Source organism: Dicentrarchus labrax, unplaced genomic scaffold (genome assembly GCF_905237075.1).
Source record: "Dicentrarchus labrax unplaced genomic scaffold, dlabrax2021, whole genome shotgun sequence".
Taxonomy (NCBI): domain Eukaryota; kingdom Metazoa; phylum Chordata; class Actinopteri; family Moronidae; genus Dicentrarchus; species Dicentrarchus labrax.
The window spans coordinates 12784790-12802121 of NW_026136716.1; the positions used below are offsets into that span (position 1 = coordinate 12784790).

Below are 17332 nucleotides of genomic sequence, written 5' to 3' on the forward strand. Positions count from 1 at the left end.
AACCCTTCTGTCTCTCCCTGCCTCCATCACAGCAACAGAGTGCAGAGGCCTCTTCGATGCCAGCGAGGCCGGTTACATCACCTCCCCGGGTTATCCTCTGGAGTACCCGCCTCACCAGAACTGCCACTGGATCATCACGGCACCGGAGCCCTCGCAGCGCATCGTCCTCAACTTCAACCCGCACTTTGAGATCGAGAGGCTGGACTGCAAGTAAGATTTGGAGCTTTTTGGAGAGGAGAGGGCGGAGTCACATCATAACAGTGACGTCTGTAAATCTTTTCTATCAGCGTAAAATTGCTTTGAGCAGTAAGACTTCACGGTGTGTTATTATTCTGGCTGATTTGTGTTGACATTTTCATTACTATGCTGCAGCAGCATTTATATCTCAAATAAGTAATTTCCTGTTGAAGCACTCTGATTTTTACATACTATTATAATTCACTGCCAGTGGTTTGGCCTCATTCCAAGGTGTTGAGACATTTTCCACATTTTGGCCACAACAGGTCAATCGCAAAGGAAATTTTAATTGTAGATACAAGCTTTCAGACCATTAAGTGGACTGTGGTTGTCTTTCTTCTTCTTTTTTGTGAAATAGTTATTTATTGAGATGACAGAGAGCTCTTTTCAGCGCCGTCCTCTTTTCTCGCATTCACACCATTACACTCATTATGTCCTGGATGCTGCCCAGTACAACCACAGGCTCTTTAAAGGCTTCTCCGGAGCAATTACTGGGCTGAATTCCTTGCTCAAGGGCACGTCAGCCGTGCACAACCTCAACAGTTCAGAGAGCAGAAAATGTTGCTCATTTTAGTTTCCACAATCCCGAGTTTTTGGGTTTGCACGATGGTGGATGCAGACAAAGCGGGTCACAATAAAGACTGAATGGAAAGAATGATTCAATAATTAATCCAAGTGTTTCTTCCACTGGTTAAACCGATGACGAAGGACAAAAATACCGTGTTTGCCAAAAGATATTTTTGTTGCCGCTGAGGGACCAAACATAGATTTATAAACCATAATCAGAAAGTTAAGGTGAATTTTGAGTAGTTTATCGACCAATCTGACATTATCAGGACCATCCGGCTGTAATCCCCCTCCATCTGATAATCAAATGCCAAGCAGCATTTAAAAATCTGTGTATGTGTGTGTGTGTGTGTGTGTGTGGTTTTTTTTGCTACACGGAGGGCAGATAGTATGGGAAAAAGTCAGACCAAATAGACAATATCGTGATGTAGCTTGAAGTTTGTGGGAGGGATAGGCAGAATGAGAATAAACAGGGAAGGCAAGGAGAATGAGAAGAAGGGAATGAGGCCCAGCTGTTTGTCTGGATAGGCCTGCGTTGGTCAGTTTCCTTTCTCAGAGACATGAATAATCCAAATCATATGGTCTTCTATTGTCTTTGACCTCAGAGGAAGGAGGGAGAAGTCACGGTCTCCACTGTTTAATCCACTTTTATACAACTGAGTCAGTGAGAATGTTACACACATCACCCATTCTTTGCCATTGTCCATTGAAAGTGAACACACACTAGATTTACCAGCAGTCTCTGCAATTATGCTCATTTATTTCTTATTTTCTCGCTCCAGCTTTGCCATCTCTCTGTCAGTTACAGAATTAATAATCCTAGATGGGTGGGTTTTTTTGCATTGTTCACTGACAAAGCATGTTGTCTGGCCAGGAGAAAAATGTAACTTTCATGAGGACATCAATGGCTGCTGTTGGTGAAAGGGTTTGGTAATGATTGTCGCTTCTATTCACACAGTTGTGTCACGTCGCAGTGAACTGGAAATGTTATTTTGATGTCTCAGGCTTTGTGTCTCCAGGTTCCCATCGCTTTTGTCAAAGGCAAAAATGTTGCATAATTATCTCCCTTGCAATATGTTTCTGAGTAATAACGATTTTACACCAGCGTCACAGTGTCAACACTGTAGCACACGCTGGACTTCCCCGCTGTAGTGGAGGAGAGAGGAATGGCTCAGCTGTTGATAAGCAGTGTGTCAAGCAGTTTCTCACAGCCCAAGGCGAGCAGGGCAGGAGGAGGCCAAGGGAGGAGGAAGAGAAAACTCAAATGCCTCCTCTTTTCTCCTCACCGCAGAGGTTTTTATTGAGACGAGGGGTTATTTTTTTTCATTTTTAACGCTCGCCTGGAGGGACCAAGGCCATGGCCTGCCCTCTAACACACACTCCCACTCAATCTCCCTTCATCCTGTGTGTGTGAGTGTGTGTTGTGTGTAAGAGAGAGTCAGCGAGCGTGGGTGGGAAGAAGCGTCTGCATGTGAGTAACTCTACAAGCATGCAAGTGAGTGTTAGGTTGTAAGACTAGCTGCTCCGCTTCCCTCTGCCTTCCATCCATCCATCCATCCATCCATCCATCCAGCCTCCCAGTCATAAGCCCCATTTTAGAGGCCCATTAGAGAAATAGGGGATCACGCCAACATTTATTTATGCATAACCTCTAACGCTAATGTGTTTGCCCTTCTGTGTTTCATGGAGGATGCATTTCCCTTCGGGGCACATATACAGCAGCAGAAATAAGTGGGAAAAGCCAAAGTGCGGCTCGATATTCCTGCTCTCTCAGTCCTGTGCTATGCTTTTTCCCCGGATTGATCCGAGCCCTGTGGCACATTTAGGGCTAGCTTCCTTCTTTCTTTTTTTTTTTTTTTTTTTTTGCCTGTATGATTAGGCACGGCAGTGTGAGCGAGCAGAGAGTAGATTTTTGCATGTTTTCACGGTCCTCCGCGAGGTTAGGGCGAGGGGAGCCGCGGGGCTGCAGAGGTGGAGGGCTCACCATCTCGGTCAAGGCTGAAAATCTGCGTGACAGCTGGGATTACAGCAGAGAAAACCAGTGCTGTGTGTTACCTGAAAGACGCAGAGCCATGTGGTCTGGACTGCTGATCACTTAGACAGACAAAATATGGATGATAACATGGTTGTAAAGATTCTAAATGGACATATGTTTTCAGTGGATACGCTTAAAAACGCATGCACATACACATTTAAGCATGCAACCTGTCGGCGTATAATCAGCCATCATATCCTCCCTCGGGCACTTTAGGCCCTTATAAAACCAGTAAAACTGCTTTGTCAGCCCAGGAAAAGGGGTCTGAACTCTGGCTAATATCCCCGGCCAGCTGGTGATTTTCCCTCAGTGGGTTCAAACTGTCAGTACTCGGACGATGTAACGTAGCCAAACCGCGGCTGTGCTGCAGCAATCAAATCCGCAGCCTTATGCAGCCGCTCCATGTCTGAGGTGGCACTTTAATTCAGGATTTCATTTCAGGGGGAGTCCGGCCGCGTGCCAAATAGCTCTTACCTCCAGGTTGCCAGCCGATTGATGTGAACTAAATGTAATAAAGGCTAGATGAAATATCAGGCCCATATCTCTAATGCAATCTGCCATCACCAAGCCCCAGGATGCTACCTAGGAGCTGAGGAGGAGAGAGAGAGAGAGAGAGAGAGAGAGAGAGAGAGAGAGGGAGAGGAGTGAGGTGGAGACAATTCTCTCTCCTGCCGGGAGAGGAGTGAGGTGGAGACAATTCTCTCTCCTGCCTATCTCCTCTCTCTTTTTCTGTTTCTCTCAGGCTCTCCCAGTCTTTCGCTTCATCCTCCTCCCTCCCTTTCTTGATCCATCTCTTTTCTCCCTTTGTTCTTCCATTCTCCCTCTCCTCTAGCCCGAGGAGGAAGTGTTTTATTTTTACACACTTGAATTAAACATTGAAACAGATGGAATCACATACAGGCGTGCTCACAAACACACACACGCCATAAAACTGTAGTCCTTCCAGATCCATTTCTTCCACCTTGGTGGTTTTTATTTCCTCACTTTTATTTGGTTATTTGTCATTGAATGCAGCCTGAGGTTTGATGAAATTTGATGATATAACTTTACAGACGCACACACACACAGCTGTAATTCCCCTCGGCCTGTGACATGACCGTTCACACGTGTGTGTGTGTGTGTGTGTGTGTGTGTGTGTGTGTGTGTGTGTGCATGATATCACCCTCTTACTAGTACCCAGAGGGGGAGCAGAGAGGTGTGGGATCAATGTCTGTATTCCGCTTGTAATGGGAAATCGATAGATGATCAGCGATGGCCGGAGGGAGAGAGAGAGAGAGAGAGAGAGAGAGAGAGAGAGAGAGAGAGCGTATGAGATGAAGAGGAGACGGAGGAGGGTGATGGTTAAGGATGAAAGGAGAGACAGATGAGTTGCCAGAGGTCATGACTAAAGGGAGCTGTTCAGGTTCTGATCAGTCAATATCTGGCTCATGGCCGAGGTTTAGGACAAGATCATGGTCATCAGCGTGCAGCGGTCATGACTATTACGACTGTCAGTGCCGTAATGATGATATAATAAGTAACAGACTGTGATTAAATGTAAGAACCAGTGTTATCAACTATTTTAAATGCTTTCTTTGATCGATTGCTCTTGCCTGCGACAGAGACACTGAGATATGAGCTACAAGCGTAGTTTAGCCTCATTGTCCTAGTCCAAAAACATGTTAGCATGTTACCTAAAGCAGTGATTCCCAACCTGGGGGTCAGGATCCCCACTAGGGGTCGCCAAATCTTCACAGGGGGTCGCAAGGCCTTCTTGATTTTAAGGGGTGTAAGCAGAAAAAACACATATTAGGTCTATAGCTCTGCATTTAAGTCATTTCTGTGAAGAAAACTAAATGAAAGTCAGTTATTTTTTAAGATCTAAACTTTGAAGATTTAAAGACTCTCTGATAACCAGCCTTGTCCTGCTCAAACAACCAAAGAGTTACCAGAACAATGAGAAGAAAACACTGAATTTGTCAAAAAATTCATGGTTGTTAAAAATGAAAGCAAAATACATAATACAGATGGAGTTACTAAAAAAATCAGGAAACTCATCTCTGATCAATATTTACAGAAATAAATCTAAATTCTCTGTTGTACACAAACTCCATAAACAACACTCTCAGGGGTCATCAGTTTACTCAGTGACAGAAAAGGGGTTCCTTAAGGAAAAAGGTTGGGAACCACTGGCCTGGAGAATCTAAATTCTTGTTAGGAAAATCTCCATCGCAAATATATGTTGATATCGGTCGATGAAAAAGCACCCAGCAGGGGCAGCAGGGTCACGGCTTCAGCTCAGACAGCAGTTACAGTCTGATGTTTCAGATCGATGCCGCACTAGAAGGCCTGGGGCCGAGCCCAGACTGCCTGTGGTCAGCGGTTTGGCCCCGGTCATGTGTAAGTATGAATCTGTGATGGACGGCAGAAAAGGGAGGTGTGGCATGAGGAGAAAGGAGAAGGGAAGGGGAGTGCTGTTTGTTTTTGGGGCTAGATTGAAGATGGCAGGCCCTGTGGATCTGCAGGGATTTTGCTCGCAGGATCTAGTTAATATTTCAGAGGCACTTATGGTTTATTAGAGTCCCCATCGAGGGTGGGAGGAGTGGGTGGTAGTGTGTGTGTGTGTGTGTGTGTGTGTGTATGTAGACGATTGCGCATCTGGGTGTGTGCATACTGTACCGTACACGCTCCGCCTTACTTCATTTCTGCTTCTGTGCATCATCAAGAGGGAGAAGAAAGGAGCGACAGGCTGTTGTTCATTGTTTACCGGATCGGGATCTTGTGGGTTTCTGTGCTCCGGGAGTGGAAAACGGGGGGGGAAAAAACACAATGGAGCAGAGAGGAAAATCACTTCAGCTGAAGGCCTTGGGTGTGTGAGCGCAGCCAAGTTTGGTTTGCTGATATTCTCCAACAGCTGTTGCTCTTTTATCGGCATAAACAAAATAAATCAGACGACCGCGACGCACCCACAGCAAATTATGTGTTAATCTTTTGTGTAACTCCGACTTTCCCAATGAATGCTTTATGTATTTATGTAGACATTTAGATTAAACGAAATGAAACACAATATCCCAGCTGGTTCTCTCGCAGACGAGTAGAACAGAGGAGATAAAAGAAGACAGCGACGGGGTTATACTCGTCTGTTTATAGCAGTGAGAATGACCACTAGTGGAACCCTGAAGGCCACAAAGACCTATAAATATACATACAGTGTATACATACTGCAGCTATGTTTCTCTGTGGTTAGGTGCCGGTGCCTGTAGGAAATGTCTCTGGTCCCCAACAAACAGCAAAGGTGTGAAAGGCAATTAGTTGTTTTGGCGGAGGGGAAGAATGATATACGAGAGCAGCGGAAGAGGGGACATGTCTGGACTGGTGCAGAATTACTGGCCCTTAAGGGTTTTTAGTTTCCTTAACCCCTTTCCCTCTGCTGCAGCTATTCTCTATGGGCAAAATGAGGGAGGGGTGAAACTGGTGCCCCGTAATGGCTCCCTAAACACAAGGCCAGTCATGCAGACCCAGACAGACTGCCAGACAGACAGAAAGCTGGGAATGGGGAATGGACGGGTGTGAGACATAGGCGGGGTTTGGATCAAAACAACTCCTAATGGAATCTGGATCTGGCTGCGTGAATGCTTGAATGTGTTTGTGAGTGGTATGCGATGCTAATGTGCGTCTTTGCAGGTTTGCGCATGTGCAACCGATTTGCGTGCGCGCGTGTGTATGTGTGCAATGTCGTGGAATGCGTTCAAGTGTGTGTGCGTTTGAGAGAGACAGACAGCGGGCTCTCACACGTCAGGCCCTCATGCATGTATTCATCAGAGCCTGGGGAGAGGCTGAGCGAACAGGTCAATAATCACATCTGAGGAACACTCACTCACTGACGCTAATCCACGACAGGAGAGAGCGAGACAGAAAGAGAGAGAGAGAGAGAAGGATAGAGACCCACTCCAAAATCAATTAAAACCTAATTAGGCTCTCAGCTCTTTCGCGGGCCTTTTATCCTCGGTGTTGGCGATACAGCATTGAGTGTGTACGCGCACGCCTGTGTTTGTCCATATCTGCGTGCGCACACGTCTGTCTGTCTGTAAGTGTGTGTGTTTGTTGGCACACGTTTGAGTGTGTGTTTTCCCTAAGCATGTGTCAGTTACAGCCCTAAGCAGGCGTACTTAAGGATAGCCGTGGCTCTTACAGGCTCACCGTGGGAGCTCGCCGCTAAAGCCTCTCCGATCGCCTCTGTAATGCAGGATTACAACCAAGACATGTATAAGAGAATTGGACAACAGCTTCTTTACTCACTGGCACAAGTTCTCTTAAAGCCTGCTTTTGTGTTGATTTGACTTTAACTGTAGTACAGGCCACTAAAACTTAATGTGTCTTCTTACAAATGTCAAGGGGGAGAAGTCTTATTATATGGATCGCTTTAGAGGGGAGAGACATTTGTTTTTGAATAATTCACATACAGTATGTTCTCTATGCTGGTGCACAGAAATAATGTGAGCTGGTGAAAGAGCACTCCAGCATTGCACTTCCATACAGTTGAGGGGCTCGAGAGAGACAAGAAGAGGCAAAACTGCTGCAGCAGATGCAAATATATCCTAACTTTGAGCCAAAAGTAATTCAACTTTATACCACCCACACCTTTCCATGCCTTGAAGAGCCCTTCCAGACATGTATTAAGACATAAGTATAATTTCCACATTAAAATCCTTTTAAAAAGGTATCTTCTCCTTCTACCTCATTAAAAATGCCAGAAACTACGAATATCCACATTTTTTCTGTTTTCCTGTTGGAGATGTCTCCTACTTCACTTTAAAGTCCATTCTCAGTGTATGTGCACTGGTGGCTTCAAGTTTCTACATCACACTTGTATGTGTTACTGACTGGACCAGGTTTCACTCTTTGTGATGTCACAAATCATGCTCGTAGGCCCCGCCCCTTCAAATCAGATTCTCAATTATTTTCAGCAGATGAATGTGGAAACATCCTTCTAGTGTCAAACTCTGCACATACATCATTCTGCACAGTGAAGATCAAACATCCAGCTGTAGGAACAAGAAGAAAAACATATTTTTGAGTGGAGGGGAACTTTAAGAATTCTAGTCCCCAAGGTCACACTGAGATTACTAAAGTGATGTCATTTATGCAATTTCTTTAATTTATTGACCACTTCCTTCACAATGTCATCCATCATATGCTTTCGTGGTGTTGACGCGTTGTGGTGACATTACAAGTTCACTGGAGCATTAATACACTTTGACTCACCTGTCCATGTCCCACTAGATTAATGTGGTGGGATTAATCCTCCATCAGCAGTTTTAGGTTGAATGCTTTGTACAGGAATCAATACACTGCAGGAATGAGATAACCAAAAAAAGAGGCTTAGTGACTCTTCTTAATCCAGGTTTTATTCCAAGCTGCACTCCAAAAGCAGTCTTAGTGTTCAGATGCCACAGATGTTTACTGGTACCCCCTCAGTTTCACTTTTTTTGGTTTGGGGAACTTCTGTGTTTGGAACATTAGCAAGATGCTGTGTTTAAGAACCCATACGTCTGCGATGCTTTTTCAGCATCAAAGAGCCCATCACAGTAATTAGTGAGACAACAGCAGCCCCGTTGTTTTTTTGACGGCTTCGTCATATGAACTAATTGAGAAGAGTGTGTTTGTGTGTGTATATCGGGGAGGGTGTCCTCAATGTAGCTGCGGGGCTCCTGCTGCGATGCAGTTAGTTACGCAGGGAATCACAATATGGGGGGGGGTGAAGAGACATTTGTCAGTACAGTAGAGAGAGAACCAGGGATGAATATTGTGGAGACAAAAATTACAAGGACATTATTCACAGTTGCGCAACTTCAAATACAACAACAGGCATATTTAGCAGAAAACACACACGCATAGCATCAACACAAACACATGCTTACAAAAAGAGGTAGAAAAGTGACGGTTACTTTTAGTGTGATTGCCTAAAATTTAGTATAACTTGCTTAAAACAGTACTTATGTACTGAGATAGTAACAAACAGAAATTATGGAGTTTTCCACACCTTCCAATATTGCCACAACCCCAAATTACTACCTTAAAACCTGGTGTTTCATCGTCAGCTGCCAGGCATGGGCTGGCCCTATCTTAATCATATCAACAACGCTACGGTATCAATTATTGGAGGTAAGGCATAGTGGAACTGTGTTTTGTTGTAAATAACACTTTACAGTTACAATTTTCATTGTGCAGTGCTCACACATCTGAGGCCTAAAAGTAAACGGAGGAATTGAAACTTTTTTTCATCAGCATCTGGAGTTCCAGATGGCTTTGCCACACATGCAGGGCAATTTAAGTTTAACAAAGAGTGGGAAACATACTGGGTACAGTCATTCAGTGGTCACACAATCTACTGTACTCGTCATGTCTCACTCTGGGCTTCATCAGGATGTTATTTCCCACTTTCCCTCTTATTCTGTATTTATTATGGACATATAGGGCTATATTTGACCTGGCAACAAGATCAGGTTTCCATATTCTTAAGGAAGAAGTACAAATGCACAGCACACTGGAAACATAGCAACATTAATGTTTGTAGTCAGTGTGGAAGATGAATTATAACCAGTTTGACCCTGCATGCTCACAAAAGAAGTGCAAATTTTCTGCAATCGACTCATTTGTCCTGATGTGGTAAACCCCGCCCATCTGGCATTGCTAAAATGGTAAATGAAACATCAACCACAGACAGTTAAGTGTGTGTCGCCTGTGTGCTGGTGCATGTGTCTAATAATGTTAGAGGAATGACACACAGCGCTATGAGCTAATTCTGGATCAGCCAGGTGGGCTCTCTCTCTCACACACACATAAAAGCACACATACACACACACACGCTGACCTGACAGTTAAGAATTTGCTTTTATCGTTCAGGGTCAGTTGGCTAGTCAGAGGTCATAATGAGCTGAGTGCTCAAGCATGTGGAAGCTAAAAAGTGAGGTGTCTTCACATCTCAGCCCCCCCATGCAGCTGATGTCCTCACCTTTCCTCTCCCCAAGCCATTGCCTCTTTATTTTTTAATGAGCTTCTCTCTGCCTATTTTTACACATCTTATTAATGAATTCATCCAGCTGTCTTATTTGCCTGCATCTTTACCTTCAGATTGCATTCACTTGCTCAACTATACCCTGTTTGAAATGCCGCCCTCCCTCTGTTTTTCTTTCCTGTGATCCAAAGATTCAGTGATTTGGGGATTGCTCGCCCCGAGCTGATGTAAAAAGGGATCCGAGTTTGTTGTCCCGAGCAAAACTAGGTCGTAAGAGATAAGTTTATTGAATGCAGCTGAGGGTAAAGAGCACACGTAAGGTGGAAATGTTTTGACTGAGAGCCAAGTCTGTGGCAGATATATTTCCCTGTGTCTTCATGTTGTGTTGTGTTCCTAAATGCTTTGCTTGGACACTGTGTATTCTGTCCGGAGGCTGAACTCTGATGGTAAATAGGTCCACACCTGTCTGGTTTTTATTAGCTTAGCTTGTTGCATAACCCCATAACTATCTATCTATGTTTATCTACCCTCCGCTGCTATCCTTTTATCTCTTTACCTCCCTTAATCCCTTCCTGCTGCATTAAGCTCAATGCAAACTGAACGTTAGGATCGTTTTCCGAGGGCTGCTTGTGTGAAAACATTTTAAAGCAGGAAATAACCAATTTCTTTGGGTTTTTTTCCCCGTTCTTTTTTTTTCGTGGCTCAGGTATGACTTCATCGAGATCCGTGATGGGACTTCGGAAACCGCAGATGTTCTGGGTCGACACTGCAGCAACATCGCCCCAGCGCCCATCATCTCGTCCGGACCCTCCCTACAGATCAGATTCGTCTCAGACTACGCCCACCAAGGGGCGGGCTTCTCGCTGCGCTATGAGATCTTCAAAACAGGTGAGGAACTGGATTGGACACTTTTCTTTTTTTAAACTGTGTTTCTGGTCTTTATTAAGTCTATTTCTGAGCCACAACCTTCCTGGAAGAAAAATAATCACCACCTGTCTGTTGACCATGATGTAATGGTGACAGAGCAAAACCCAGAACAAGAGGCCACTTCCAGAATCCACATCTGGACACTTTTTTTTTTATACCAAAACCTAAAAAAGACATCAGTTACATGATGAAGTGCTTGCTGTGCTTCCCAAAAAACACTGAGATCTTTGCTTTTAAAAACTCCTCTTTCTAACCTGCGCAGCCACATTGAAGTAAGTTGCACATACTGTAGATGAAAATGTAGTTAGCTATGTTAATTTTTCATATGTAACATTAATCTTTGGTGTTCTGATAAATACAGTAACTTATCCTTTTTCATTATTTTGTCCAGACTCACCCTAAAAATATGACAATGAAAAGTAACTTGTAATTTGTAAAGCAGGTACTTTTTTATTTTTACTAGAGTAGGTTTTTCAAATGGTCATATTCAATTTTACTTGAGTCCTTTTTAATGGGAGGTATTGTACTTTTTCTTGAGTATAGATTTTCAGTACTTTACGCACCACAGGATCTGACCTACAATATGATTATTGATACGTTAACTGTTATTTTATAGTATTAAATGCTGACAAACTTTTAAGTGGCATTTACTTAATACAATAGAGTGAGCTGTTTATAGTTTCTCTATTTTAATTAATTTAATTAACAAGTCCAGAAACAATTGAGGGTGAACTCCCCTTTTTGGTCAAATAATAAAAAAAGATTCAAGTTTGATAAAATAGAAATATTCAGCATAGAACAGAGTGTATAGATCTTTTCTTGACTGTTTGATCTTGACTGTTTCACATTATGCTGATATGCAGTTTGGAATACAAAGGATAATAGCTGATTAATGGTTGATTCCTGTCATTTTTACCATATGGACAAAATCCCACTAAAAGTGCTCAGTTACTGACTGTTAGCCAGGGTCTGCCGCTCATTGCGTGTCATTTATTTCAATGTCTACAAGCATTCAAAGACCTTTCCTGTGGGAAACATGAGTTCCAGATAACGGGAAGGCTCTGCTGTACATTAACACTTAAGTTAATGATTCCATCAATGTGCCACTTCTTTGCCACACATCAATGGCCAGAAACCTGTGATCATTCACCCCGACACTCTCCCAACAATTACCATCAGCAGAGGCAGCTGGGCATGTAAACAAAAGTCAAAGACAGAGGGAGGGGGGGGAAAAACTACTTAACTACTTTCAAGCCGCCTGGAAGCATGTGAGGAATGCTCCCTTAATTGGAGCAGGATCCGCTTCCTTTGGGGAGACAAGGAGGCCTCGGTGGTTGCGTGAGGCGGCGGGGGGGATGATGGAGAGAGCTCCGAGGCAACTTGGAGTTGGACTTAAGGTTAAAGGTTTATGGGTAGAGGCGGAGGCGAGATTGATGGGGATGAGTGTGTGGCGAAATGGAATTTTCCCGAGGTCGCTGAAGTGCACGGGGTGAAGTGCACGTTTGCAGGTGAGGTTGCAGTGGAAGGTATATTTGTTCTGGTGGCGGTCGGTGAGCTGCGTGTGTGTATAGTAGATGCCGGAGAGGTGAAATGGGCAGGTGGCCTTGAGGCAGTTAAAAGATTTATGTTCAAGTGAGTTACCAGCTGATTGTCTTTGCAGCATTTTGCAGCACTCTATAGCAGGCCGCCATTCATTTAGTAGAACTGGAAATGTATCTTGATAGAAAAACAAGAACTTAATTGAAAGCCAGTGTAGAAAGGCTGGTATATGGAACACAAATGAGCATTCATCCAACAGAAAGAATGCATTGAGTTATCACCTCCTACCTTTGAAAAATATCTCTGCTTTTGTGTCAAATGAATGTGACCCAGATTTAATGTTCAGCTCGGTTACCAAGGCCACCAGCTCGAACCCCGACAATGTAATAGTGTAGATTGCATCTGTCTCACGCACGCACACACACACACACTGGATGGATTGAAGGCTGGTGGATGGGGGATGCAGTTGCCATGGCTTTAACAAGATCCTGGTATAAATTCAGGGGGTATAAGAGATTGTGTCACTGCGAGAGCACATGTAGGTGTCTGCTCGCTGCATGTGTGGGTGGTTCCACTCGGCTTGTTGTGCGAGATTCTGCCTGTCTATACGTATGTGGAGGTGGAATGATAGATGCACGTGTGTGTTTGCGAGCGAGAGGGGTAGAAAAGACAGACGAACGGAGACAGACACGGTGGGAAAATGATTGGGGTGAAGGGAGACAGACCGACAAAGGAGGAGTGAGTCAGAGAGTGAAAATGTATTCAGGATGCGTGATTGAGGCCATGTGTTAATTACTGCGTTTCCAGCGCCTGCACGCTTTCTCATCATCGCTGTTTGTCTTACCGTGGCAGGCCGGGGCCATGGGTTTCCACTAAACACAGCTTACAACTTCTGACGGGAACGCAGAGATCCCGGCTGAGATGTGTTTATTTACCAGAGTGGAAGTAATTGCACCACCATTACTTTTACCCTCCTTAATGGATTTTAGTTGCATTTTTGTGTACTTATAATTTCCAACCAGCTTTGTAAGACAGTAATTGTATTTTTCTATTTTTAAAGCCAGTATCAAAGCTGTGGAAGTGTGTGAGGGGCAATCCTAGATTGCACTGGGGTGGAATATTTTTGGTACAGTGTGTGTACAGTGTGTGGGTTTGTGTATGAGTGGGTGTGTGTATGTATGTGTTTTTAAAGGGTGCGTCCTGGCAGAGATAGAAATCTCAGCACACAGCTGGGAGATGTGTGTGTCTCTGTTCGGCTTCCTTCCCACCTTAAACAGACAGTACAGCTCACAGTCCAGGCTGACCCCACCACGCTGTGTCTAGAAGTCAGACAGTGTGTGTCTGGTGCCGTGTGTGTGTGTGAGAGAGAGAGAGAGAGAGGCATATCTTGGCCTGTTTTCCGTAGTATGAACTAATGATACTTGCTTGTTTTTGTTTTGCTCATTCAACCCTATTACATAAGCGATGACTGTTAACAACTCTAGGGGATTTTGAATTGGACAAGCAATCTGTTTGTGTCAACGTGTGTATGTGTGTGTGTGTGTGTGTGTGTGTGTGTGTGTGTGTGTGTGTGTGTGTAATGGGGTACAGTGCAGTGAAAGCTAATTATTTCCAGCAAGGAGGAGCTGGAGTCGACCTTTGACTCTACATCCACCCTGATACCCCTCCACCCTTCTGTACACCTCCTGAGGGGAGACAGGGTGATCGAAACAACATCCTTCTACCTACCCACCCCCCCATACACACACTTATGCCTTAATCCTGTTGTACAGTGAAAGTGCACGGCCGCCCTCCTCCCCTTTATTGTTGTGGCCTACTTTGCTCCTACTCATGCGTGCTTTAACCCTTTATTCAGCCCCGACTACCACCACCCCCCCATGCCCCCATCCATCCCTCATACACTTAGATCACGTGTCACGGATGCTGTTACCACGGCTACAGGGGGAAGACTTTCCAGCAAAGCCCCCTTTTTCCCACTTCCCCAAAGCCCACCACTAGCGCAGCGGGGCCAGATAACGCCGCAGCCAATCGCGAGTTAAGACAGGGCCAAGAGCAACCCCGGGGCTGTCGGGTCCCCTCCGTGACCGCTGCCGTGGCATCTGTGGGGTCATGGCGGGAGCGCAGCCTAAGGCAGGACCCCCCTCCCAAGTGCCAGTCATAACATTGGCCCTGTGTGTATTTCTGATGCTATCACGCTGATTGGATGCCGACCCTTGAGTCAGTGGTGACTGTTACTGTATGGCTGATTGCCATGTGGTGTTTACTCCTGAAATCCTTCCCCCCCCATTCATCCCCAACACTGGAATTACACTCAAGTAATGAACTGGCAAAGGTAAATTAAAATCATGAATAAATAAACTGGATGAGCACAAAGAGAAGTGATCAGCAAGGAAGAGAACGCGCCCTAAAATGAAATAATAAGGCATCATCAGCATCCTCGTGAGGAAGACTCAGGAAATCGAGAGTTGCACAAACACTTTGATCGCAAACAGCAGGAGGCTTTTTGCTCGAGATTAAAAAAACCTGACGATGGCATTCCATTCCACAACACATAAGAGAGGCATCAGCATGATACGTGACATAGAAGGAGCATTCCTCTCTATATAAAGCTGCTTCAGACTGATGCAGAATGTCTCTCTGGGTCTATAAAAGTGTCGAGCCATGGCACGCCAAGAATGTTGTTTTTCTTTTCTTGGGTCTTCCTCATGTTCGCGATGTTGTTGTTGTTGTTGTTGTTATTGTGGGTTTTTCCACCCCAACTCCCCCTAGTGTAGCACGCCCTTGCGCCACACATTCACGCACGCATACACACACATCTCATCAGAATGCCTCAGGAGAGATTTTCTTCAATGAAATCCTGAACTGAGCTCAAGCAGGGGTTACATGAGAGATCTGCGTGTGTCTGTGTACGAGGAGTAGATGTATGTCAGAGGGAGACAGGCAGGTAGAGAGCGGAAGGTGAGGTGGTTTTGATGTGCGGCAGACACTCACAAAACGCAGAGGTGAGCCCTCAGCAAGGGTTTTTGCGTGCTGAGGAGCAGGGCGACGCCAGACGAGACAGAGAGTTGAAAGAGCGAATGAACACAGACTCTGCGCGTCGCTGCTGAGAAGACAGGGAACGGAGGGGAGGAGGGGAGGATGGGAAAGGAAGAGGAGGAGGAGGGGGGGGGGGTGGGGGTTGCCCTGACACAACATGTGGAGCCACTACTACATCAGGCACTCATGTGCAAGAGTCGAGTGGTTTCTACCCAGCAACTCACCCGCTCCCCCCCCTCCCCCTTTCGTCACACACACATACACACTCACACCATGACCTCCCCCTACTTGCCAGCAAACAGCTCTTGCCAAATGGCAGCTCCTGGTGCGATGCAAGCACCAACCGGGGGCCTTCATAAGGCAAGCATGTGTGAGTGTGTGCACGCGGCGTGTGCGTAAGACATGGGCCGAGGGGTGACGGATGGGAGTAGAAAGGGGAACTTGTTTTTGGCATGTTCAGATACTGTGAACTAATGAGCGCTAACGAAAATAAAAGGTACTCATGCATACGTGAACACTGCTAAGGGTCCACACGCAAGTGTACGAACACGCGCACGCACGCAGCGCTGGCACGTGGCAGCGTGGAGTGTTTGAAGCGACTGTTTCAGGCACACCAAGTGTAAAACACACAGGAAAAAAAAAACATGGAGTGGTGTGTTTGGAGGCGATGGAGTCAAGCTGTGCTCAGATTGAAGTTTTTTTGACAGTAGCACTCCAGACTGCTGCACTGTGACCCAGTAAGAAACAAGGCCAGTGTGTTACTGGGTCTCACACATGCTGTGAAGCTGTCACACACACCTTCAGACACACGCGCAGGAGACTCATACAGAGATACAAACATGCCAGTGGCAAAAAATACCCATGTTAGGAGCTTAATAAAACACAAAAAAAGACATGCAAAGGCACGCACTCACATACGGCTCATGCATACTACACAGTTCATTTACTATTCCATTGTAAACACATTACTATCACATGCATCTCACTGCTTTATTGGATTCATAGCATTCACATTTACTCCAATTTTTGCTGTTCGCTCACACACAGCAACCATAGGCACGCACACACAAAAACACGCTTAGCACAGAGAGGTGAGGTCAGTAGTTGAGTGGAAAGGGAGACAGCGCCGGTAGCTTGCTGTAAATTACAGTCATATTTCAGCATGCCTAGTTCTGTGTATGTGTGTGTTTGTGTAGGCAGCCAGGCTTCTAGCATGAAGCCAGATGATACACAGGTGTTTTGATGTCGCAGTGTGTGCGTGGGAGCCGACGCAAGAGTGGAAATTTGTACGTTTGTGTCAACGTTTTCAGCACATGCATGCAAAACAGGTCGACAGGCAGACAGGTACATATGTTGTAAATACGACTCAAGGAGCGAGAGAATGATAATTGGTTTCAAAATAGAGCAAAAAATGGAGGAAAAGGCGAGAAAAAAAACACAAAACAAAGCCGCAAGAGGCTAGAGAACAGGACAAACAAAGCGAGAGAGACACATGTGAGTATGTGTCTCTGGAGGTTTTTCCCTTCTCTCCGTGCTGATTGGGGTCAGCTCTCTGCCATTAACCAAGTGTAGACAAGGGAGGGCCCGAGCAGCCAGTCGACCTCTCTGCTTTTATAGGGCTGCTTGATAATAAGGACTGGTGCCTTGGAGGAATGCTGCAGAAGGAATGTGCTGTTAACATGTCTGCGCTCCTAAACACTGCTTTTATGAAAATGTATCTGGTTATCAAACCAACCTGGCAGCTCTCTGACACAGTGCAGCGCTGCTCGATGCAACCCCATTTTTTTCCCAGATTTGAAATCCACCAGAAGCTTATCCCCTGAGTCTCTTCAACCTGACCTCCCTGTCTGCTTCTCAATGATGGGAAAATACTGCGAGAACAGACTCGTTTCCTTATGCTACTTATACGCTTGCCAGTTGTGAGCGGCTTGGCAAAGTAGAAATGTGTTAGCCTTGCGCAAGAAATTTCAACTGGAGAGAGAAGCTGTAAAAAA

The 17332-nt window shown here is 45.3% G+C and overlaps 1 protein-coding gene across 2 annotated transcripts in view; it reads left to right on the forward strand.

Annotated features, from left to right (window-relative positions):
* The window catches only part of nrp2a (neuropilin 2a), a 64104-nt gene that overhangs the window by 10212 nt on the left and 36560 nt on the right, over positions 1 to 17332 (forward strand). For both annotated transcript variants that reach the window (XM_051428229.1, XM_051428228.1), the window contains exons 2-3: positions 33 to 210; positions 10543 to 10724. In XM_051428229.1, coding sequence (XP_051284189.1) covers positions 33 to 210; positions 10543 to 10724 — 360 coding nt within the window. The remainder of the gene's footprint in view (positions 1 to 32; positions 211 to 10542; positions 10725 to 17332) is intronic.